The sequence below is a fragment of the Anarhichas minor genome, unplaced genomic scaffold, assembly GCF_050575085.1.
Source record: "Anarhichas minor isolate MPS153535 unplaced genomic scaffold, ASM5057508v1 ptg000026l, whole genome shotgun sequence".
NCBI lineage: Eukaryota > Metazoa > Chordata > Actinopteri > Perciformes > Anarhichadidae > Anarhichas > Anarhichas minor.
The window spans coordinates 15,965,891-15,992,697 of NW_027466472.1; the positions used below are offsets into that span (position 1 = coordinate 15,965,891).

Here is a 26,807-nt window from a genome sequence, read left to right on the forward strand (position 1 = left end):
ACAAACACAGCACACTCCCACATTAATATTACAGGCTATTTTAAAAATGCTAAGAGGATACTTTTTTTAATCTTTGCTGGGTAGTTGGCAATGTAAAGTAGATGTGTTTTTAGCTTTGACTTTAAAGTGGTCAGAGTTCCTGCTTTTTAGTCCTAGATGTCCTCAGGGTTCTAGGGGGTTCATATGGCGCAAGCATATCAGAGATGTATTGTTGGGCCCTGAGCCACAGAGGGATTTGTAGACAAGCAGCAAGATTGTGAATGCAGGAATGCATCACATGTCTCCTTCTTCTTATACTATATTAAGTGAGGCACTTCAGATTCTTACTAAAATTGATTTTTTTTCATTTTTGAGTTCGTTTGTGACAGTGTGTGATCCTATAAAGTCAATTATCACCAACAGACTCAATAAAATAAAATAAAAAGGACATATGATTCTTTTTCTCAGTAGTACACAAACAACATTTTTCTTCATTTTCTTCATCCTTGAGTGTGAAAAGTATCACCTAAACTCAGTGGCGGCTGGCCAATGGGGCCTGGCCCCACCATCAGCCACAAAAAAAAAAAAAATAATAATAATAATAATAAATTATACAAATTGTCAATATTTGTGTTTTTGAACTGTGGAATGTACCCAGTAATATGTGTAAAATGTGATATCTGCGCAAAATATATGCTTTTCCTGCTCGTCCTCTCCGCCTGTATGCTCGTCTGCTCGTCCTCTCCGCCTGTGTGCACGACACGTCTCAGAACGCGCAGCTAGGGGGGCCAAATCGTTTTTGCCCAAAAGAGGCGGGTCTATGAAGCAGTTTAGCCAATTGCTGATTAAAGATATAAATGAGTGACATACAATTTAGCCAATCAGCGCCCTCAAATAGATTCAGTGTGGGGCCAAAACTATTTTGCCCCCCTAGCTGCGCGTTCTCGTCAGGAGAAGTCTCTACAGGCGAGCGCGAGCGCCAGCGCGAGCACTACACCTCCAAGTCTCGTTTGAGAGGAGAACTTTGGCGGAGATTCTGCAGGCCAAAGAGCTGATCCCAGATCAGCCTGACCTCACAATCAGACAGCAGACTAGCGGGAAAGGGAAGCAGTACATGCGAAGCTTCTGTACTCGCTGTACACCAGACAGGTTTGGCTAGCTGGATGACGTCATGCTAATAACTTATTTAGCTTTTTAAAACAACGGGGACAGATCTAGCACGGACAGTTACGGGAGTGAGGGATGAGGAGGTAAGGAAACATGAGAACAGCAGGGTAGGGAGTGAGGGATGAGGAGGTAAGGAAACATGAGAGCACCAGGACACACATGGAGAACTCTGTCAAGCTACATATTAGGCAAAGTGAACATCTTTTCTTCTCCATAGTTGTCCTCAGTCTCATCTGCTTAACTTGGTCATGGAGGCATCAACATTTAATTGAGATGGTAAATTAACAGTGAAAACTCATCATAGCTTAATTTAACATTAGTATTCATAATTACACTTCATGTTTACTTCTCCTGATCTTTACCTCCTATAACAAGGTCCATAGGGCATCTCAATAAATAAACATGTTCTATTATATAAGTGTTATTTACTGCTTTTTTTCGTGTTGGAATAAATGTTAAATATTTAACTGGAAAGTAGTAATGTGTGTTTGATACTTTAATTTTTTTGCATTAAATCATACTGGGATGTTTGCTGAAATTGATAGGATGGCCCTACCTAGAACATTTTCCACCAGCTGCCACTGCCTAAACTTGAGATCGGGATAAAGGCTCAGCACTAGAACTGCATCACAAAATGTAAATGTCAATTTGAATTGAATAATCTGTTTTTATTCACAACCCACCAAGGCATTTAGCCTTACATTCATCTGTCTTTTCTGTTCTAATTATTCCTTATTGGAACAAATGAGACAGTGAGGTTTGAATATCCAGAACATAAAATCTGTGGACAATTTGACTGGATCTTGTTCTGTCCTATCTGATGACATTGTTCTGCATCTATACTTATTTCTTTCCGAGAGCAAAGTCAGGGTGAGTGGAGACCCCATGCAAAGGCGATGAATTTATGATTTTCATTCTCCTCCTGATACACCAAATGATCAAAGCTATTTTTACTTTAAGCTCTTTTAGCGTATTTACATAAAGCTATGAGAGTATTGTTTTCTCTGCATTCATCAGATTTCCTCCTCGTTGTTTATCAGTATACCCTCACCATCTGTATCCCCTCCTCCTCTGCAGCCTTCATCTCCCCTCCTGTCAAGCCAGAGCGAGGTGGTTCATCACAGTTGTCGAGGATCATTTATGGTGTCACACTGAAATCATGTCACACTCGTAGCCCTCACCGTCTCCACTCTCTCGTCGTGGTCCAGTTTCAAGTGACAGTGGACTCTGCCCAAGGGTAAGTGATGTGATGCAAGTAATTTACTTGCATTTTACAAGTTCACAAAATCGTCAACATTTGCATTTTGGTGCTTTTTATGGTTGAAAGATGTATGGTTTTTTTTAGCTATAAAATGCCATAGTTTACTTATCACTGTAATGAGCTGGGATTAGCTACTTTTGGGGCTGGTTTTGCCTCTCGCATCTGTCACTGTTTTACATTGCTCGCAGGCAGCTCAAGGCACTGTCTGGCGTACTTTCGGCTGCATGTGTGTGTGTGTGTGTGTGTGTGTGTGTGTGTCTGTATAAAGAGTCTGGTGAATGGGGATTAGTGCACCCCCACTGGGTAGGGCTAGTGTGCTCACGGGCAGATGACAATCTGCCAGATAAGAAGAAGAGATGAGAGCGTTGGCCCCAGGTGCACAGGAGAGATCTCATAATGGAGAGAGGAGATTAGAGAGCTGAAATCGATTACCGACTTCAGCTTTGTGAAAGAGCATTTCAAATAGGGAGAGAGGAAGGAAGGGACTCTCTTTCTCCATGAAAGACTCCAGTATATCCTGGCAGAAACATTGTTTGCTTCCTGCAGTAGATAAAGGTTATATTCATTTATTAACATATTGATTTCTCTAATATTTCATCTTATCTTTTTAAAGGCCCACACCACTGGTTTTGCATGTTTTGAGCTTCACCTTTACTTTACATCACTGGTAATCGGTTTGCAAGCCATGCTTCTGTTTTTCTAAAAATATAGCAGAATTTTAAAATGTTTGATTTGTGTCTCAGTGAACATCAAGTCTGCATTTATTTTTGTTACAATTTTTAAAATTCTTGTTTGCCAATCCAATCGTTTCGGTCGGTGGCATCTTCACATGCTTCTTTTGCACGACTAACAGTCTGAAAGCACATATACTCAATTTGTTATCATGAAGGACTAAGAAAACCAGTAAATTATCCACACTTGATTAATACATTTTTTTTCAAAATAGCTGCTGATTAAATTTCTGTTGATTGACTGATAGATTATATGTTTCAGCCCTATTGCAGAGCCTTCTAATCAGTCTACATGTAAACTGTAACTGTAATGCAGACTGTGATCGATGGCCCGAATCAAGCAAGTTTCAAGAATATGCTAATAAATTGTCATACCATTCAGAAACCAATGAAAACCAATGGATGCCCGAAACAACAGTAACGGTACATCCAAAAACCTAAAACTGGAAAGGATGTATTTGAAAATGGTCAACAAAATGTATTTGAAGTAAGAATTAAAAGCTGCAAACACGCTGGCGTGCTTCTTTAATATTTAGCACCAGTGAAAGAGAAACCACAGCTGACAGTCAGCTGTGAGTGAGCAGCAGTCTGCTTCAGAGCAGCTGCTTTCAACGCCTTACAGCTCCTAGCAAAGATAAAGAAGAGGCTGACAACTGCTCAGCTTTGATCACATTTTCTCTTCTCTCATCGGGCAAAATAAGAGCATGCCGACTTAAAACAAGTTTTTCTAAATCTCAGCATTGTGTTGTCATAAATTACAGTCAGATTGTCTCAGGTGTTTCCCTGCTTTGAAGGTAGAGTTAAAGTTTATTCAACCAAAAAAGCCACATGTTGGACTTGGCTTAAAGAACGTGTTGGACACATATTGTAGGCCTTTAGTTTACACAAGCATGGGAACGATGACTTGCTGCACGCAATGCGGTTTAACCGAAAGAATAACCCCGTCATCTCTGAATAGCCCTGTCATCTTGGCATGTATCTTCACGTTCCTGGAAGCAAACATGTTTGTTATCCGACCCCAGTGGGGGCAGTACTATAGGCGGTGTGATGCGTGCATCAGACACTGGATTCAAACATACCTGTCAATTACACAACAGCACAAATCACAACGCCGGGGCCCGCAAAACCCCCCGGTCCTCACCCTCCGCCTCACAACGCAGAGCGGAAGGAATTCGCTGGTTGATTGCGAGTGCTGGCAGAGCGTGTTGCAGCAGGCGAGGACTGGGCTTGTTGTTGGAGGGAATTCATTTGTAGCTTCTCTCTGGGTGCTACGGTGACGGCCTGCTGCCTCGTCCCTCCGAGGCAATCCCCCCCCCCCCAAAAAAGGCTGAGCTGATTCACCACTCATCATCCCCGGCCTCCTATAATCACATACGTGCTATGAAATCATTGTGCAGTCGTATAATTCACCCTCGATGTTTACACCCGTCCTCGTCCTCACTGGATCTGACAAATTCTCCAGCACCACTCATTGTTTGGGAATGTCCTGTCCTCACAGCTGTTCTCTAAGTTTTGCCATGTTGTCGTGTGGCTGTTGCGCGGTGAGCAGTGGGTGCTGCTGCTCGCATGTGTTGTCAAAAAGCAGTAACGTGTGAGCCAATGAAATATCAAGAGTTCATGATTAGGAGCGAGGCCAAGAAATATGCACATACCCCAATATTTGCCAAGCCCCAAAGCGTTTTTTACATAAGGCAAAAATATATTTGTTGCAAGTAGTTCATCCGTTGGGTTTTTGTTAAGTTCTGAATGGGAACATTGCTCTTGGTGTTTCTTTCTGGTTTGATCGTCTGAGGTCATAAAGTTTAGTGTTTAATCAGCTTTTTAACTTATCAAACACATTTATAAAAATAATAGCTCTCATGGTGTTATAGAAGCAGTTGGGATTCTAATTAATGATGAGATGTGTGATTTCAAGTCCATGCTGGTGGGAACACTAATTAGATGATGGTACCACAGTCCACCATTTTACATGAAACACTCCTAAATACAGATGGAAATATGAACTTTGGGGATTTTGGAATACTTTAATGGAAACTGGTTGAATTTGATATCAGATTCAACATGAATACGAGGTGACTTTAGTCTCTTAGTATTCATCTGGGACCCAAATTAGACTTTTCCCCAGGAAGGTTTTTACACTTTTACTCTTATTGTAATCTTACACATCAAAATGCTATAAGACAAAAAACGTCATCATCCTTAGCTTCATTGTGGATGTCGTCTCCTGCTGAGTGAAAACATACATTTCTCATTTGATATGATTGTTGATTATATTTACAGTCAAATTATGATTATCACCTCCGTGAACACCGCCGTAGTTCTACATTTGCTCATTGGTATTTATGCAAAAAAGATTTAAATTTACACCTCAACGACCTCTAACACAATCTGAATAGTGGGAACATAAAAGCCGTTATCTTAGTACCCACAACAACTCGGTGATGATCTGATCAGCTCTTGGGATAGAGACAAAGTGAGAATGCAGAGAGCAGCGATCATGCAGAACATCTGCCCCGTGGTCTGTGGTATGCTTGGAATGCAGAGATATTGAGTCAGACTGTGGCATTGCTGGAATGTTCTCTAATGATGTCTACATCTTGTTTTATACCCGTCTGTTTTCCACAGTTGAGTGGTTCATGTTACATAAGAGTGCTGCAAGCAACGGCAGAAAAAAAGCCCACTGAGATAGATGTGCATGCTTTTACACGTATACTATCCTTCGATAGAAATGAATGTTATCCGTGTTGCGGGCGCAGATGAAATGTGATGATGTTCCATACTGTATAGATGCAGCTTAACCCTGTCACTGTTTGCTGCCTTGACAGACTCACTCTTGTTCTGTGCAGCTGTAACATGTTGCGTTGCTTGGCAGGCAAACCCGCGACCATACACAGCCGCATGTTTCATCAACACAGCTGGCTCCATTCTCTTCCCCTCGCTTTAATCTCCCTGTGCCATGTGAAGACCACAGGCCATTCAAAACGTCTGCCCCGTCTCGACAGCCGTGGTGATAGCGCTGATAAGGGGACGAGGGAGAGAAGAGACAGCAAGTGAAATGACAGCGCAGAAGGTGTTTCTCCTCGTACACTGCAAAACATTCTCACGAGCCGTGAACCGTTCAATGATCGGATGAATAGTTACGTAATATAAATCAAAACAATTACTTTAGTCAGATGTGTAACAGGTTTATTTTGCCACTAACTGTTTTATTTTTATTTTGTTAGTTAAACAATTGCTCCAAAAGTTAATATTGCATTTTCATGATGGCGTGTGCTCAAATATGAAAATGAATGTCTAAAATTGTTGCACCAGAGGCAGAATCATCCTAACTTTTATTCCGACATGTGGCTCAAACTCCAAAAAATGTTTCTACTTTTCCCATAATGCACATTGACGGCGTCTTTTTGTTAGACCATCATGTCTCTGAAACTAATCTGAAACTGATGTTTTCACTGCAGGTTCTAATAAGGTAGTTGATATAAACTCTCTAAAGTAAATGTTACTGAAGCATACTGTCTTCAACAGATCCATAATAAACGTGACAGTTAGGTTAGAGAGTGAAACATAAACCTTTCAAACGTCCACGCACGCTAAAAATGATAATTGTGAGAAGTTCATATTTACTAAAAGCTAACTGTAGTTGATTTGAGGCACTGAGATGTTTTGATGAATCATTTTTACAGTGTATCAGATGGCTGTGTGTACTCGGGGCTGAAATATCTTGCACAAGCTTGAGTCAGGATGTCATACTGTCATATTTTATAAAGTCTAAAATGCAAACAGACCAGAATAATTCCAGAATAGAAACAAATGTGTTTTTTTCCCCGCAGATTCAAATGTCATAATAAAAAGTGTATATGTCTAGTCTAGCTTGAGATTGATTATTCTTTGAAAACGTATTTTGTACCCTCAGGTTGTTGCAATTCTTTAGTGAATAGTTCATGAACTCTGTCAACTTCAATCTGTTACACTCTTCCAGCTGAAGTGAGCGGTGAACAGAGCGGCAAATTACCATTCTTATCGCTCTCTAAATCAGCCAAAGACAAACAGTAATATTCTCTCACACTGGCATTTGCTTCTTTCTGGAGGGGTTGGCACTGAGCGTCTCCGCCTGCTGAGGATCTGCGTCCGGGCCTTGGTATGCCTGCCATCTCTGGCACTTTGCTTTGGCAGCTTGTCCACAACCCCCCTCCTGTCTTGAGATAGTTGTCACAGTATAGTAATCTGCAGCAGGAGCCCTTGTCTTGCTTTTATGTGGGTCAGCACAGCTGAGCTGCTGTTGGAAAAAGTTACATTTAGGAGATGAACATTTTCACTCAACCTCTGGAACGAAGAAAACAGAAGCTCAAATGGGCACACGGGCCCCAGCATGTCACAGTGAGGACTTTTTAGGATGATGAGATTTAGATGTAAATATACTTTTGTATTTGAGTCATGTCAAGTCAAATGTATTCATAAAGCCCAATATCAAGATTCACAAATCTGCTTCAAAGACCATTATAATCTATACAACATCCGTCACCCTCTTCCTTAGACCTGCAATTCATATCAGGGACATTTAACTTTGTCCAGAACTTTGATTTATGACTGAATGCCTGCAAAACACATTACATTCCTATCAACCTCAGCTGCACTTTGAGAGTACAGTCTTCACTCTGTAAGATGGTGAACATCGTATACCTGCTAATCACCAGCATGTGAGATGTTGTCATTGTGAGCGTGTTAGCATGCTAATGTTAGTATTTAGCCAAAGTCCAGATTTACAGTGTCACTAGCATGGCCATCGACTCTTAGTCTTGTTAATAGCTACATTACCCAAAACAGCAAATTCTTTTTTTTATATAAAAGTGAGATTGTGAAACTGGTATAAGACTTTTGACATAACACAAGTGTAAAGAAGAGTCATGGTGGAGACAGTTGAACACACTTGACTGAAGCGACAGAGCTTTGGTGTTTGGCCGGTGTGAAGTGACTAAACCTACAAAGGCCTTGTTCTCTTTTATTCCCTCCCTCCTGCTCCAGGTGCTGATTCTGCCCTCCATCCCCGGTGGAAGTAAAGTCAGTGTTTTTCTTGCAGTGACACAAACAAGGCTGTTTTTATAGAGGCGTGGGCAGAGAGGGGTCTCCTAGGTTAGCGTGAGAACATCCAGCCGTGTTTGAGCCGAACTGTTCTCACTCCCACTGGCCTTGGACTGTTCACTTGCACAGCTCAGAGAGACCAGGCAGAGAAAAGGCTCATTAAGTGCAGCCAGTTGTTCAAGTTGGTGTTTCTCAAATGTTTTTTTTACTGTAAGAGCCGACACAGGGGACACACACATTTTCTCTCTGTTCCTGTGTTCCCTTTCTGTCTCTCTCCTGCTCCTTGTCTCTCGTCCACATGCGCCTGCATACTAGTGTTACCTCTCTCAGACAGAGTCAACAAGACCAGAGCATATTTTCTGCGAATTGCGCCAAATTCATGTTGTGCACACATTAATGTGACTGTACACAGCCTAGGCAAAATTATTTTCGGATGTCTTTTAGTGTTAACTGTGTTTTAGGAATTGAATAAACAGATTACTAAGGAGTTTGGTTTTCAGGGACGATTCTTCTATATGATTAGTCGGTATGTGGGCTAAACCTCCCGCTTGCCTCCTGCAACCTTTCCATGCAACCTTTCAGACAATAGGGGGAATGTAAACACAGATATCCAACAAGGACATCAGGAATGTCACTCGCTCTGAACAAAAGATCAGGAAACAAACAAAGGTTTGCACACATACCTTATCTCACCGCTCAAACAGTGGATTTATTGCTGCTGCATGGCTGCTATGTCGAGTATGGCTCCGTGAGTGATCCCAAATACGCCACAGGATATTTCTACCTTTTGTCTTTTATGACTTCTATCTGAAATTTAGTTGGAAAACTACTGTTTTCTGCATCTTGTTAATATATAAGTACAGAAGTCAGTACAGTCTGAAGGAAGACAAGGCCTTGTTGATGGGTAAAGTGAGTAGATGTTTTCAGAAATCAAGGCAGATGCTAAAGATGACTTGTAAAAGATATCAAAAAAAGGGGGGGGGGGGGGGGGGGGACAAGAAGAATCTTTGAAGCATTGCCGAGAGAGAATGACAGCCCCGGGCAGATTGCAAAGTATTTCTCCCCACTGGCCAGAGGTCAAACTGAGGCCAAGTGATGATCTGTGGCCGTGGCTTCACCACCTCTCTCCCGGTGAGGGGACTGAAGGGAAAAGTGAAGAAACAAATTAATGAATAAAGCCCCCCCCCCATGCTCAAAAGTCAAGGACTTACAGAATGTGAACCCAGAAATTCTTTCTTCAGCATTTCAGTCCTATCAGGGAGCCCAGGGGCTGCATAAACAACTAGTCCTCAGCCAATGAACACGCAAATGCTCAGACCTGCCCCTCTACTCTCTGTGCTCATCTCTCACTTTCACTCACTTTCACCCACACATCCCTGTGTGTGGTGTACTTGGCTCTTCACCACATGCATTTCTAACTCTAAATCACAACAGCTCCGTTGTTTACTGAGGAATGCCTTGATTCACGTTTGCAGGTTCATTTATCATTCATCAGTCAAAGTGAGGAATCGCTCACAGCTTCTGTTCGACTGATTGTGAATGACAAGCAGAACACGAAGTAGAACGTATGTAAATATTACAGGATTATCAAATCCAGGATTTTTGAGAAGGAAAATGTTTAACTTCAGTGTTTTCGATTATTTGGATATTCCCTGATTGTTCAGGATTTGTTTTGGACACTAACAGAATGTGTATCAACTATCAGACGCCGCAAATTGGCTCGCTCCTCAGTGGCAGATTTTCTATATATAGTGTTGCACACAAACTTGAGGAAACATGCTTTTGGTTTCACTTCAGCATCAAATCCTCTTGTGGCGATATCACCTTAATTGTGTAATGTTCCCCAGTAAATCATGGTGCTTCGCAGCTTTCCCCTTTGACTTGAAAGCATTCCTCAGCCCGCTGTTTTGAAGCGATAGTTCAGGGCTGCAGAGCATCTTGCTCCTGCAGAGCTCGGCCCGGTGAAGTCAGCCATTCCTCACAGCCTGTTTGTGAGGGCTGGAAACCTATAGTTCACCTTGTTACAGTGCCAACCACTGCTGCTCCCTCCAACGCCCCCCCCCCCCCCTCTGTCTCCTTTCTCCTCCTCTTTCCATCTCCCAACGCGTACACATACTCCCTGCTCGTACGCATATTCTGAATGGTTTAGTCACTGCTAGCCCCCCAGGGGAAAACACAAGAGGAGGGGGTGGTGGTTGTGATGACAAGCTTGCCAGTTAGAAGAATAGGCCTATGGGGACATAAGTGTGGCTCTGCGAGGGGGCAGTCCAACCCTCTCTGCTGTAACAGGAGCGAGCCTCACTGCCACTGTTGTTGTTTTTTTTAGCCATATGCTCTCGGTGACACTGTTTGGGCAACACGGACAACTTTTTTTCCACCCTGCAGGTGAGTCTTTTGTTTTCTGTTTACCTGTGAATCTGACTGGCATGTGCTTATGATGGAGAAACACATTAAAACTCTCAATTCCTCTCTTTGCTAATCCTCCTTCGCTGAGTTGAGAAAGTTCTGCTATAGATTGTTTCTGCGTGAGAGGACTTGTTCGGGACGTTTCTGTTGAAAATGATCCTAGGTGATTTTTTTTTTTTTCACTCTCCTAACTAATTTGTGGTTTTGGCTTGCAAGCCAACACTCCCAGTTCATTTTCAGTCTGTGACTTCTTCCCTCCATTTGAATCTGCTCTGCATTCATTTGAGAATAATGAGACCCTCTTTGCATAGTGCTTTTTTAAAAGAGGGGTTTCTTGGAAGGAACCCTAATCTCTTGTACGCTCTCGTTCACACTCTCCATGAAGGCACAGCTTTTACAGGAGGCACTATACGCCATTTCATTTACTTATTATTTATGCTGTATTCATACTGTATTTCTTTCATCCAGTCAGATTTATAAAACATATCTTCAGAGTCAGATTTTGTCCTTGTCCGAGGTTGTTTTATCTGCTTGTGTCCTAAAAGCGAAAGATTGCGTGTGCGTGTGTGTGCGTGTGCGTGTGCGTGTGCGTGCGTGTGCGTGTGTGTGTGTGTGTGTGTGTGTGTGTGTGTGTGTGTGTGTGTGCGCGTGCGTGTTTGGGTGTGTTTCAAGTGTCTCAAGGCCATGGTAAAGGCGCTGCCAACTGCAGCTTTCTCACAGTAACAGCAGAGACATGTGTGTAAATGAATGGAAATGAATTAACTCTATGTAGCTGTGTGGAGCATTTCAAGAAAACTCACTGAAATAGCTGATTGTTTTCTGGGCTTACATTTATTCGATCAGGTGTTTGCTGTTAAAACATGAGGGGGAAAAAATATTGGACTCAGGTTGTTTATTTTCAAAGTTTATTGGTTCAGTTGCACTGTTATCCTCACTAACAATTCCCTCTGAGGAAAGATTTAATGGTTGAACAAGATGATAATCATCTGTAGCGGCATAATATTGCAATTGTTTGCTTTTCCGTGTGCTCTTTGGATGTCTCAAACCTGTCAACGGTGTGTTTTAACAAAGGGCTTAATGAAGGGGTGAGCGGGATGTTAACCATAGTCGACTGGGGACATCTGCCCTGATGAATGGTGTAGCTCGTAGTAAATCACCGACTGGGGAAGAGCAGTCGGATTCCTCTGTGCAGTGATGTCACCACGACCGTGTGTGAAACAGATCCAGACTTGAACAGCCCAGCCTGAGCCAGATGTTGAATTTCACAGCACACTTCTCACTGGATAGTCAGAGCTGTTCAGGGCTGGATGTAGGAGCTTTACATAAAGCTCTGGTAGTATAGCGAGACTTCGACAATTACAGGACACAGAGACATCTAAGACGTATGTATAGTCCATCGTGTTGTTCCTGTGTTGTCTTTGGAATTAATCTTCATCTCGCTCGCTTGTCAGATGTGTTACATGCCATTCACGTATTTTCTTTTCTGTTTATTTCAGGTCATCTGCTGCGTGGCTTGACTGAGCATCTTGGGTTAAAAATGGCCATCCGATACATCAAGCACAAGTACCTGTGGATTTATGTTTTGAATTATGAAAAACTGTAGAAAAAAACAATAATGGAGATTCCACCTGTGGGGAATTTGGTGGACCATCAGTCTTGGACAGGTTCAGGATTACAGAACATTGCCTTCTCAACACAGGAGTTGACCTCAGAAAGCTCTGCTCTGTCGGCTAACGGCTCAGCAGACCGCAGAGGGGATGATTGTCTCCCTGAAGCCCAAAGCTCGCTGTTGGAGTCGGATGAAGACATACACAGGCTAAAGAAGAGTTTTATTTGTGTCAGTCATAACAACATTGAGTCTCATGAAGCTGTGTGCTTACAGGAGTCTCAACAGTCAGTCCTTCTCAGTGAAGCACCCTTGGACCCTGGTCCAGTGGCCTCAGCCCACCTTCATGAAGCAGGCATTGTGTCCACATTACCTAGGACAAATGGCAACTGCTGTTCGCTTCCTGTTCCGGTTGCAGAAGACCAGGTGGTTCAGAATCATGCTGGTCAGACAATAGATTTTAACTCCGAATGTGTAAAAACACACTTCAAGAGGTTAGAGCCAATCTCAAATGGCCATGTCTTTATGCCTCAAGGGGACCCGTGTCCCATCCTCAATCTTGACTCCACTCCTACCCTCACTGTCCCTGCAAATGTTCCTGATCCCGGCCTGAGAGTCCTGGATCTCCCACGCATTGTGAAGCACAAACCGAGCTCCATCACTTTCTCACACTACACCTGTCCCTCAGGAGCTGACGGCCATGCCTTTGTCAATGAGAGTTCTGACGATGGAGAGTCATCACTGGAGGAGGAGGACGATGATCACGATGATGGTGATGGTGATGATGGGGACGACGATGACGTGTTCTCAGAGTTGCCTCAGAGTAGAGAGTATGCTGTCAATGGCAGACAGAGGAGCACAGGCAAAGACAAACAGAAGAGGAGAGGAGCTGTGAGCGCCCGAGCAGAAATCAACCACACGGCCAGAAACTGTGGTTATGAGGCAGAGCGGGAGACCAGCAGTGAGGAGGTATGCTGCTATTCATTTAAAAGCATCCACTAGGAACCCTTTACAAATATGCACGTAAAATGTCAAAATGTTGGTTTTACATGTGATACAAAAAACACATGTAAGTTTAGATTTTCACACGTGAAATAACTCAAAACCATGGAAAATGTCCGAAAACCCTGCGTGCATAATTGCGAATTTATCTCTGCTTAATATACAAATTGTGTTTCACATATAATAAATCCACATGAGCTAGGGAAAATAAATAAAACATTTTAGATAGTAAAATAAAATATAGGCACAAGTAATACAGTTCTAATGCAGGTACTGTTCAGTAAAGAACTACCCCAAATTCCAGTCAAAGGCACCTAAAACTCTGTGTATAGAGACCTCGAAAACCTTGTTTCTAAAAGAAAATGGACTTATTGTGGCATTATTCAGCTTCATTTGGTCCGTTCAAATTGAGCTGACATCATTACTCTGTGAGATAATGCATAGTTGGTATCCTGAAAGTGTGTAGGAGTACACTGACTTCACATTTGTACCGGTGAAAGGCAGATCCAGAAGGAATGCAAACGGCCTCTGCTTTCTCTCCACTCCCTCAGCAGGCAGCGGTGTTTTGACAGATCCCATTGCAGGCCGTACGAGCACTGAACATCCATTACTGAACGGCTCTCTTAATCTTCAACAAAAGGCACATTTCAGTCTCTTTTTCACACAGCCTCTTGCCTGACCTTGGTTGTAACCATCCTCTAAAGTCTAAACCCTCATCCCTGATTTTTATTCCCTTTAAAAGCCTCATGTGAACATTCATGAATATGTTCAAATCCGTTACAACTGGTGGGAACATATCCAATAACGCATAACTGTCATGCTTTTCTAAACAGTCTGCAGATAATAGTGCACATGTAAACAGGGCGTCGTAAACGGCTGGTGGAGATTAGCTTCTCTGTCTGTTGGTGTGGTTAGATGTTGAGGTAATGCCAGCTTTGTGTGCCGAATGACACTGCTCTGAATGAGCTGTCTTGGAGATAAGTTGAGGAATGCATGGAATCCAGGGAGCTTGTTGTCAATAATATCCAAGGACTGCAGGTCAATGCTTCTCATGTCATCCCACCACAAGCTCTGTTATCATAATGGTGGACTGCGATGTGGCCATCGCTACAGGGAAGTCTACAGTTTCATGGAACAGGCTGGAAAGAAAAAATGAAAATGTATATGAGTGAAAACGAGCTATTTTTCTCAGCTACATATCACTTTATACACACACACACACACACACACACACACACACACACACTAGATACTAGATAGCTTATCCAACCACAGAACCACACAAATGAGGCCAATCATTTTATGAAAGAGCTTATTAAAGGAACAGTGTGTAGCATTTAGGTGGATCTATTGGCAGAAATGGGATTTAATATTGTAATAAATATTCTAATCACTTGTAAATAAGAATTTAGTTTTTGTTACCATAGAATAAGTCGTTCATGTCTGCGTTCGAAGCTGGTCCCCTTCAGAGAGCAGAATGAACTGAAATAGCCACGAGGTTAATTAGGTCATTTTTCTTTAAAAAGACGACGCTTAGAAAGAAAAAGACACTAAATACGAGCAAAGTACTAATATTCATCGTGAATGGGACATTCATTTGCATAAAAATAACACTTGAACTGCATCCTTATTACAACCCCACACTGTAAAACTTTACAAAATGATGACAGCAATTAAGACCAATATTCATAATTCATGCATGCATAAGTTTTTATCAATAAATTGATAAAATTGATAATTTGTCCAAAACGTATTGAGCAAATTATCTGAATGCAGAAGGCCACAACAATTATTGAACTAAATGTTTTAGTTTTGTAATTTAATCTGTGTTTAAATTTTGTGAAAATATTGAAGTGGGGTAAATGCACATAGATGCAGTAGTTGAAATTGACCATATGAGGGCACTGTGTGCATAGTGTTGTCATCTCATGACTCCCCCCTGCTTGCATCATTTAGCTCAACTTTGACTAAATGCCCCTAGAAATACACTTTCCTTCACCTATCCTTCCCGCTCCACAGACACGGTCGTGGCTGTGTTCAGTTGGTGTTTTGCATCGGAGGATATTAAGACTGTAATTTATTCCTCCGAGTAGCCAGGTAGCCGATGCCCTTTCGCATGACCGCCTGCTACATTTGGATACCTCCATGGTGATCGCTGGCACTCTCTGTGGGTGGCGCAGTCTAGGCACCGAGCCCAGAGCTCACACACTTAACTCCTCATTTCCATGTCAAAGCCGCTGTGTTGGGGTTCACAATGTGGCCAATTTGCGCTGATAAAGTTATAGTGGGCTCACATTTTGTTGTCCCCGGAAGATAACATTAATGCATTTATCTAAAGGATTGACTCATACCAGCTCAGTTGCCATGGTGTGAAGACTTCACACAATTGCCGGGGCCGGATCGAGGGGAAAGGCACCAAGAGATGAATCAAGGGTAATGTCTCACTTGAGCGTCAAGCCCTCTCTGGAATTTGTCTCATTCTAAGTAGAAGTGCCGACATTCCTGACCAGCACCTTGTGGGGATGTCACTGAAAAGAGACAGTGGGAATGTGTTCCAGATTTGGCTTGAGCATGTGCCAGAATGGGGGCATCCGTTTCTTGCATTTCTGTTTGTCTGACTCCAGGGGTTAATTAGGAGTCCAGCGCCCAAGATCTGCTGCTTCTTTCATTTTCTTTTCTCATACAAAAATACATTTTCAGTCATATAACTCAGAATATCAAGCGTTTTTTCAAACGTATATCTTGAAAGATTACTGAGGTGCAGCTTTTTGCTCTTGATCTGAAGAGTTATAATCATCCTTTCTCACACAAACATACACCGAAGCTCGAGGCTAATTTCTTGTTCACGGGTGCTTCAGCAGGATTGGTGCTTGCCATCATTACAGCTTGATTCCAGATGAACTCAAGTCAATACATAATATCCATATAGACTCACAGTCGAATCGGTCTCTGTCTTGTGTTTAGGAGGAATGTACACCCACTGAGGTGCAGACATCAGGCTTTGTTCAGAACTCACACGTGATAAAATTGTATACGCATATGCTTTTCGTTCCTTTTGATTTGGTGCTTAAAGGGTAACTTCAGTATTTTTCAACCTGGACCTTATTTTCCCATGTTTTTATGTCTAAGTGACTAATGGGGACAACAATTCTTAAAATTGGTTCAGTATTGAGCAACAATGCTGCAGACTCTAAACAGGCTGCCATGTAAGCACTCGGGGCAACTCCTCACCGGTCAATGTTCGTCCACTAAAAATGCTTGTTTCTGCCACTGGCAGGTTCAGATTATTAAAAGTGTCTGACAACATCATGAAAAGGACCCTACAGAGAAATAAAACATTTTTCTTTACCTTTCGCTTGTTACGGCCTGTTGTTTATTGCGTGTCTCGCTCGAAGAAGTCTTGTTCGGAAATCTCGAGTCGCATCCACATTGTCAAAATCATCTATGTCAATGTCAACCATGACATTGAAGATCTTTTAGACAAATCTAAGCCACACTTTCTTTACTTCAACACAACAAACTCTGACAACACTGGCATTCCTTTCACCAACTCTCACTCACCGTTGCCTTCCAGCAACACGTCAAATGACACAATAACAAACAGGCCGGATCAAGTGAAAGGTAAAGGAAAAGGTTTTATTTCTCTGGAGGGTTCTGTCCATAATGTTGTCAGACACTTATAACAACAATCTGAGCCTGTCAGCGGCAGAAACAAGCTCATTTAGTGGACGTACATTTACAGCGAGGAGTTGCCCCGAGCGCTTACTGGACAAATTAGAATTAGTTTTTTGTCCCATTTTAGTCACTTCGACACAAAAACATGGGAAAATAGGGTCCAGGTTAAAAAATGACCCTCCAACTAATTTTACAAAAACGTCTTGGCTTCATTGATTTCAGAATGATGATAAACGATGACCTTTCACAGGACCATATAACCAACCATATCACCATTATTTTTTCAATTACAAAAAATGTTCATCAAACAGCATCATTCTTTGTATTTTTGTGATTCAGAGGTATGTATCAAATTACAATATAGAAGGAAGTATTCATGTCTCTTATTTCAACAATTGGAACAAGAGTCTTGTCCTTTTATCTGCGATGACACTTCGATGCTCCCTGGAAAATATCTTGTTAAGATGGAAACAGAAACTTAAAGTGCGTTGGAGGACTTTCTGGAAAACAGTGCTCATATCTTTGAACAAGAATCCTATTATAAGGCTTACATGGAGAGGAACGTTTGAGCAAAGGTTCATCTACAGTATCCTTGTCTTGCTTATTACAGGGGTAGCGGTAGAGTGAGATGGATGGATTTGTTATTGATCAGTCTTCTATAAAAAGTATGTGAAGGCCTTATATTTGTTGAGCAGACACAGAGGATTGAGCTGTTTAAACATACTGATCCCATGTCAAACCTGTTATATTCCCTGGTCAGCTTGGAAGGCAGACATAGCAGAGAAGCGTAGCATTTTGTTTTCCTCTCAGTGACCCCAGGTGACCCCTCAGGGGTCAGCAGGGGATTGGCCAGATTTAGGTCATTCCTGAGAGATTGAGTGGTAAAAGGCATTCTCTCCCAGTGCAGAGTCAGTCAGCTGACACTGGGTGGTCAGCGGAGTAAATGGACCGTCTGGTGTCTGGTCACTTAATTCCTCCCAATTTAGGGAGAATACAACGTAATATAAGTCTGTCAGTGCCTTAACTTGTTATATGATATAGAGGTGTTGCTTCACGAAGAATGATTTTCATGTTCACAGCTGTAGAAAGGCATACTACTGATATACGCCAAATAAAGACATTTACAGAGATGTATGTCACCAAACACACTTTTTTTTTAACTGAATGACATTTACAGTTATGGGAAGTCAACGGTTTATGGATTGCAAACACTCTCAAAATAGGTCACATGGTTGGCCTGTCCTCATTTGGACTCCAGCTCTTTTCGACAGTGAATCAAGGAAAATACGACAACAAGTGTCATACGCCCTTCGCAAGATGTTTTGGGGATTTCCCATGAGAATATGTATTGACGAGTCCCTTCAATGAAATGATTGTGCATTGAGAGGCTTGATGTTAAAAATGGAATAATGACTTGATTTAGAAGTGACTGGCGGTAGTCAGGGCTAAATTAGTTCTAATTACAGAAATGGAGTCAATTAAACATTAAAGAACCATTGACTGTAGAAACACATAGATGTGGCTATCTGTTATGTCATCCATATTTATCCATATTTTGATAATTTACTTTTTCATTCTCATTTACCTCCCCATCTGACCCTCGTTGCTGCCATACAGTCCTACTTCCTGATGCAACCATATTCTAGGAGGGGCTTCACAGGAAATATCGTTACTACTGTGTCAAAAACTTTGGAAGAGAAGCTCAAGAGAAGAAAATCCACTCCTCAATAGTTCTGGGATTTCACTCTGGGATTCTTGAAAATGTTCCACAGCGATGCTGTAGAAGAGGATGCATCATGCAGCAGCTTGTGTGACCCTCGTCCAGGATTAACAATGTTAATTTATGCTTTGGTGACTGAGGAGCATCTCGCTGATTTACGAGACTGGACCTCCAGCTCCTCAGACACAGCTCCTGTCTGTGTGGGGACGGTCTATTTATATACACGGTGCGTCTGGGGAGTAGTGAAAGCCAGTGCAGGGAATTCCATCATGCTCTGTATAGGGCACACATGTCTGGAGCCCTCCTCCTTTGCTCTTTCACCCTGAGACACAGCAGAGGAGATCACATTTCCATGTGTGGCAGCAGTGAAGTCCACTGATGTAGCATCTGCAATTTACAAGATACTTTTTTGGGGTTTGCCTGTAACTCTTTTTGAGTTCGGGGCAGTGTGGTAAATCGACAGAGCTCTCACCTCGCCGAAAGCTCTCATGTGTTAAATAAGTCTGGCGAGGATGACAGGCAATCACTGGACTAACTAATGAACCTGATTTTACCCCTGATTTCAATTACTGTTACTGCGGGTTTGAAAGTCAGATAAAGAAATTAGTTTCTGATTTTGATTGGTTTAGCTGAAGCGTATAATTAAGATACTAATCGATTTTGATGATGTGTCAGCAGCTCTACTTGACGTTAACCTCAAATGACTGAAAACTCACATGTGTAGCATTTTGTGCATGTGTAGCTTACATAAGAACATGTGTGTGCATAATGTAGTTTATGTGATGAAATAAGGGAGTATCTTTTCCTTTGATTATTGCTGTGAATTGAACTTTCCATAATGCAGAAATGCTGCCATTTTGGGGAGGAATCTGAAAAATGCACATAAAATGAGACACAACATGAAAAACGTATTGATATTAAAGTACAAGAAGTTATGTTAAATTGGTTCAATTCATGATCCAAAATAAAATGAAATCATTAAGATTTAACAAGACTAAGTAGTTGTGCTTAAATACACAAATTGCAAACAAAATTGCAAACAAAACCTTGTGAATTGTATCAACCTGCTGCTATTGGCTCAATGCTCTTATAGCAGCAGTGGCTTGCCTTCGCTTAAATCAGTGCTTCTCTGATTACCAGCAGGTCAAGTCCCCCTGGTCTGAGTCAATGAGCCAGCTGATGAGGACACTGGACCAGCTTAATATAGACATAGAGGAGGCGCTGAGTGCAAACTCCTCCCCCTCCGACACACCCTGCACCACCCGCAAGAAACAGGTGAGAGTGTGTTCACGCAGCCCTGCATCCTGACTGCTGTCACTCAAGTTAACACCATACTTCCTGAGGGGTTTGACAAGAGCTTTGTACCTTATACTTTGATATAAACGCAGAAATGAACTGTGTTATAAAGCAGCATGCGGTGCATAATGGTATGCGTACTGTCACGGTTGGTACTGTACACATTCCTGTGAATCGTACGCTGCATACTTGGTCATGCTTGTAAACTCCGCCGAAATCAATTTACTTTGCTCTGTGGGGAGAAAGTCCTGCTGGATTATTTGGACCTGTGAGAAACAGGTGTTCATCGTAACTTTATGTCCTGCTGAGCTTTAAAAGTGTTCTACATCAGGTTTGGATTCAAACAAGCTCTCTCTAATCCATAGACCCAGTATGTGAGAGAGGAGATCCAGTACGCTGATCTCTTGTGAGTCGTATAACTGTGTCTGGGACTTGTGACATATGAGGATATAGTCTGTCTGCAACACTACGCGCTTTGTCAGGCCACCTTATAGTGTCCTTCTGACTTGAGTCTGTTTTATGATGTAGGTCTGCCGCTCTTAGATGTGATACTGGAGTGTACGGGGCTTTAGCCGGGTCAGAATGGTGCGGCAGGAACAGACAGCCATTGTGCGTTTGAGGTTTTGCGACTGGGACCAAGCAGCTCTGTCCCAAAAAAAAAAAAAAAAAAAAAAAAAAGGGCTCTTTTCATGGTGGCATGTTTCATGAAATATCCCACCAGAGTTAGCATTTGGGAACAAAAGTGCTCTTTCGGCGTCCATATGTATGTACCGCACAGAAGAGCTATTGTACTGAAGGGAGTTTGTATGATTTGGTCCATTAGGAATGGTTACGAGAGGCTCACATGCCTCCCAGGCATCTGCATAACCATCCCAGGCATTCACTATTACTTGCTTTAAGTAATGACAGGCGACTGGGCAGGACAAGACATCTTTACTGGGATATCTGACGAGGTCATAATCTCTGTCCTCTCAAAAGAAGATCCGCACATACGGGCTCTTTTGTGTATTGAGAGTGGAGACTTCACTTCCCCAGCAGTTGACCTCAGCCTCTTGTTTTCTTTTCCGCTGGCCACCGTTGAGACCATCCTGTCCCCAGCCTGCTCGGCCGGACAGAGACGGACCCGATCTTTGATTGTTGTTGTGATGTGGTTGCAGAGTGGTGCCGTTTCAAAGTCCACGTTGAACCAAGCCCTGAACCACCAAGTTCTCCAACGACCAGACAGAGGGGAATGTCCGAGCCAGGACAGGTCCTCCGCTCCTCGCAGCGCCTCGATGGGAACAAGAGCAACAACCAAGAAGACGGTAAGTTTCTCTGAGTATAACAGCTTCCTGCAGGGGTCCCACGGTTTCTGTGAGTCAAAGAGAAATCATACAGTACAGGCAGTGTGTGTGTACAGTACCTGCAAACTTGTTTTTAACATCTCATCTTTAAGGCTGTGAGCTGCTAAATTCCTTCGAGTCTAACTCCACAACTGGTTGCACATGTTTTATTTTTTTTAGCTCAAATATGGCTTTTGCACTTTTGGGGGACTGCAATGACCTGTTTACTTCCTGGACTGCACTAAGTATTTCTCCCCAGCCAAGTCAAAGGTCTTGTAGATGAAACTGAAAAGAATCAAATTTAATTCAGTTGAACCTTTCGTCTTTGTTTGCTGAACAGTTTGGATTTAGACATATGATTTATGTTTTTGAAAAGATGCTTTATTGTCACCCAGATCCAATCTAGATGCTCTCGATGCTTAAACACCTTTTTTGTTTTGAATTGAGTATTTTTTTTTATTTTTTTTACTGAGGGTAAAAAACGAAATGACTGTAACACTGAGAGAAGGATTTCAACTTTTACAACATATTTCATAAGCTTTCTTATTAGTTTCCTTCATGAGAAGAATCCCACTCTGTGAAACCTACATTTCACAATTATAAATTTGACCACTATGTCATGATCACTGTGTTAACAGAAGAAGAAGAAAAATCACAGATTTCTTAAGATAAATCCAACTTCAGTCTGCTGAAATTCAGACATTCACATCTTTTCAGCTGCTCTTCCTTCTACATCAGCAAATATTTGAGGTTTTCGGTGAGAATAACGTCAGCTTAGGCATTCTTAAACAAGCAGGACTCACTTCGGCTGGACACAGTATATAATTGTCACCATTCAGCGGCCCTAAAAGAAACAGACAACTGAGAGATTTGCAGAATGCAGGGCGGGTTTAAATCCGAAGCCTTTCAGCTTGTGCTTTGTGCTGTCTCGATGGCTCTGCTGCGATGGGATGGCAAACAACCTGCTTATAAGAGAAAACTCCAGACTCTCTTCACTTTACAATTTCATTTCACCATGTTGCCGTGTGATATTTTTGATACTACATTTTGTCGACTGCAGAAGGCTGGAATCACACTGAAGTTCCTTGGGGTGAGACAGAGTTGAGCTTTACGGAGATTATTTTGTCTCTGAGCACTGGGTACTTGAAATTAAATGATGCTTACTTCTCAGATGTGTTGCCATCTGTCTTTCTTTATGGAACCCATAAGGGAAAATGAAAGCAGCATGGGTTAAAATGTGGCCTGAGGACAGCTGGGAATGTACACGTATGTTAGAGACAAGAGTATTTTGACTGCAGTGTAACCTTGAGCATAATGAGATCACATGTTATTCAACGGTGAGATGTTTTCGGGTGTTTGATGATTAAATGTGATACAGTTTCATCATAAATGATGAAAGAATGAATTTCACAAATACTGCACTCAAATGTTCATATTCTTGTAGGTGTTGAATTAAAATGTGGATTTGTACAACTCTAGGTTCGTAGGCCGAAGTGATGTCTGAGGCTGACCATTTACTGCATGGGAAACTGGGTGCTCTTAAGGCTGAAAATGAGGATAGGACCAGAGGATCTTATCAGTTTAAGAATAGTTTAAGTTTGGCGTTTTGGGAAATATGCTTATTCGCTTTCTGGCAGAGGTTATATTACTTAGCGTAGAATAAAGACTGGAAACAGGGGGAAACAGCAAGCGTGGTTCTGTCCACAGGTAACCAGATCCCCATACCAGCAACTCTACACCAGCACGCAAATGAACGTATTCCCCAAAATGCCAAACTATTCCTTTAGGTTTGTGCACTGGTTTCAGCGGGACCCTGTAAAGTTTCCAAAAACAGATGAGACGAAATGTCAGCAGCTTTGCACATGCAGAGAGTTCCTCCTCTGAGGCTTACATAAGAGCTCTGGAAGACCGTATGAAACCTCTGACAGCAGGGAGCGAGAATGCGATACAGATTAAATCACAGTCTTGGAGTCTAAGAATAAACAGGCCGAATGTGTGAGCCAGTACACCCTGCCTGAACAGCAGGTATGGATTTACTGAGCGATGCTTTATGGATGTATCTGGTAAAGGTTTTTGGCACCTGCCCGATAACCTTTGACCCCCCCCCGCCTCTGGATGATCTCTAAAAACTGGAATGCACTTCATATCTCCCTAAATCTGCTGCACATCATGCATGCAGAGCTAATCTTCGCTGGAATGTGTTGGATGTTGACAAAGATTTTGTCTTGTGCAGGGAGATATGAATATGTATATATGTTTGTTTATTCTTCATATCATTACTTACACAATAATGTCTATAAGGTGATGGTATGCACCTTTAGTCAACAGACTTCGGAACAGCCATTGTTTCAATAGCAAAGGCAAAATGTCTCTCTCTCTCTCTCTCTCTATATATATATATATATATATATATATATATATTGTTCCTTTTTGTAACTTTAAATATCTTTGTTGTTTGTCAGAAAGACAAGCAATGTGAAAACATAATCTTGGCCTCTGTAGAAACATAATTGTCATTTTTCTGTATTTTCGAACATGTTATGGGCTAAACAATTAACTGGTAAAATAATCAAGACATTTATCGAAAATGAAAACGGTTTAGCTCTTATCGTATACATCTTGTTAGTAGTTATCTTGACCTTGCTGCTCAGCACAATGCTGAGGCCGGCTCTTTAATGTCTTCTAGTATTGGTGAGTAGAGATGTATTTGGATGGAGGATTCTTACTGTAATTGGTGTTGACAGAGATGGGCAGAACAGGGGACACGCCGCGCTGTCATTCGGACCGACCGGTCCTGTAACTGCCCTGCTGACTCTCAGTCAAGGTGTCATTCACACAGCTATCATTCACACAGGCAGACCTGTCACTCCATGTAAACATAGTTGTTGGTGAAAGCAAAGAGGATGTCACTTTTCCTGACCTGCAGCCATTGACATGTGTCCACCATCTGACTGCCACTGGACTGAACTATACGCCGATGTGTTTAAAGTGGGTCAGCGCTCTATCTATGCCAGGATGAAATACTTTCTCTTGGCTGTTGAAAAAGGGAGAGTTAAGTGTTGAAGCCTTTGAAGCCTTGTCAAATCGGCACATCTCCACTGGGGCCCGGCATCCGGTTTTTGGAGTGCTAATTTTTGCAAGTTTATTTCTGGAACTGGGTCTAAAGTTGGTCCGTGGAGATTAACTTATCAGGTCCGTTGCATTTCCCTCCCTTCAAAGACACATGTGGGTTTTGAATGCACAGAGATGATGGCCGTTCATGATTCTGTACATTAAACCCTGCCTTTGAGCTCTGTTACAGATTTATATATGTGATGAAATTCTGCCAGACTGTGCCAAATCTCACAGTCAATAATGAGGGTTACATCAGTGGCTGCCCCTCATAGTTTTCAGAGACCCCGCTCACCTCTTCCATATTTAAACGGAGGTAAAAATACATCTTTAAGGGTCTGAGTCATACGTTTATGACTTGTTTTTCTTGTTTCTCTGTTAAGTAAGAGTCAGAGACACATACTGGAGTGGTTGAGCATGCTAACCCTGGAACCACATGGACACCCTTGGTGGTTTAATATAACCTGCCAGAAATCTCTTGGCTGGGACTCTCTTTGCTTTAAATCTTCCTCTCCATCTGAATAAATCAAAGCTGGCCCTCCAGGTGCCCGCTGTCCTCCGACCTCATGCCGTGTGACCTAAAAGTGTCAAAGACCGTGTAACAAAGACAGATTTGCACAAACAAAGCCACCTGTCCTGTTTAATCCAGCCAATCTGGTCTTTTTTTGTTGTTGTCACAGCAAAGTGGCAGCCATATAGGTCGCTCATCCAGCCAAGTGCTTCTTTACACTGCGAGCGTTTCTGCTGCCATGACCGCAGTGGGGGGCCGTGGCCCTCATGGAACATGCAGTACACGACTAACTTGTTATGTTGAGTCCAACTGACCAATGCAACTTATGCACATACGTTGATGGGAGTTTGAATCAGCACCACGTGGGCTGACTGCCAAGTGACCGTCCTGACGGAGAGTCGACCGTATTGCAAACCTGCAGGCTGGGAGCTTTTGCTGCATTTCATCTCTGCCAGGGTAGAAATGTGGAAACAGTGACAGCAAACAAGAGCGTAAATCAGACCAGTGGGGCACTGGAGGGGAAATGGAGGAGAGACTTTGCCAAGGGAGGGGAAGCAATCCTGACTGGTCCTGATTAGGAAGACACTTTCAGTGCTCTGGCTTCTAGCGGTCATTTCATCACTTGCAAAATGAACCATTAAAATCAAGGACCTCTATCACCCAGTGTTTTAAGCATAGATTATATATAAGAAGTGGACGTAGTCACCAGGACGTCACCTATCGGTTTGTGGACTGTGGTTTTTATAGCCTTAAGTTTGGCATTTTTGCCGTCGCCATCTTGTTTTTTGCAACCAGTGAACCAGCAACGGAGTGAACCAGTGACCATATTTAGACTGCGGAAGAGTGACGCCCTGTTAGAGACGCCGTATACAGCTCTGGTAGCGACCAATCGGAAGGTAGCCACACCTTAAAACGTACCCTGCTTCATGGTCTACTTTACTCTAAATGGGACCATAATTTACTAAATGAACATCATGCCAAGACTAGATGACTTCTGGTGACTAGTAGTTCTCTTGAATAGCTATGTTGAATACACTTATTGTAAGTCGCTTTGGATAAAAGGGTCTGCTAAATGACTGTATTGTAATGTAATGACTAGAAACTAGCAATTGAGACAATACATTCATATTTACAATGTTTACTGAGGTGATTATCCAAGGGAGAATCTTCTCTTTGCAACCAGAGGAGTCGCCCCTGATGGCCAGTACAGAGAATGTAAGTTTAAGGCACTTCTGCATTAGCTTCACCTTTCAGAATCAGAGGTTGACTGGTTTTAAGTGAGAATCAATGTTTTCTTTCATTTTGCAGGAATAGGTTGTATGTATCATCCATTTCCTTACACCACTTTCCCAAACGCAAACAATGTAACAATGTGTCTCAATAAAATGTCCTTTAATCTTCAGCTAAAAGTATGAATCTCATGGTGTTTCCTGTCTTTTTTTTCCATTTCCTGACTTAACAACAGATAATTTGAAGTTAACGAGTGCTAAATCATGCCACCATCCCTGCTGGAGATTCTCTTTATTGACTTAGTCATTACGACAGTGATTGCACTTTAATGCAGGGTGACATCCTGAATTCAGGGAACTGGGTGTGTGCCTCTAATGGTTTTCACAGCCAAATAATGTGACATGCTTTTTGAGCTACATTCAAATAGCCAAAGCCAAAATCTCAATTTTATTGTCGTTGCTCTAATCCCTCTTCCATGGTTTCAGCTATCCACCTCCTTGTGATGAGTAGCCTCCGCTCAAAATGATCTTACTGTCTTACTAATGGCTTGTTATTTCTTTTGTCTTGTAGATGTTCAATAAGATGACCAACGCAGCAGGGGCAGGTAAGACTTTAATCATATTTCTTTCCAGCAGTTTTTTGATGCAATGTGCTTACATTGCTCCCTCAGAGGTCAACACTATCACTACACATAAGAACGAGTCAGTTTAG

At 42.2% G+C, this 26,807-nt stretch overlaps 1 protein-coding gene across 1 annotated transcript; it reads left to right on the forward strand.

Annotated features, from left to right (window-relative positions):
- Window positions 1-1,982: 1,982 nt before the first annotated feature.
- LOC142959433 (uncharacterized) lies at window positions 1,983-26,807 on the forward strand. The gene is made up of 5 exons (XM_076100695.1): window positions 1,983-2,383; window positions 12,120-13,198; window positions 19,767-19,901; window positions 21,080-21,226; window positions 26,667-26,807. Exons 2-5 carry the CDS (start codon window positions 12,239-12,241, stop codon window positions 26,805-26,807), a joined length of 1,383 nt encoding a protein of 460 aa, XP_075956810.1. The 5' UTR covers window positions 1,983-2,383; window positions 12,120-12,238.

What these genes read in the sequence shown, in the direction of transcription:
- LOC142959433 (XM_076100695.1), top strand. Translation starts at nt 12,239, where the DNA reads ATGGAGATTCCACCTGTGGGGAATTTGGTGGACCATCAGTCTTGGACA. An exon ending in GGGAGACCAGCAGTGAGGAG is followed by an intron (nt 13,199 to 19,766) that starts GTATGCTGCTAT and finishes TCTGATTACCAG; the next exon opens with CAGGTCAAGTCCCCCTGGTC. An exon ending in GCACCACCCGCAAGAAACAG is followed by an intron (nt 19,902 to 21,079) that starts GTGAGAGTGTGT and finishes ATGTGGTTGCAG; the next exon opens with AGTGGTGCCGTTTCAAAGTC.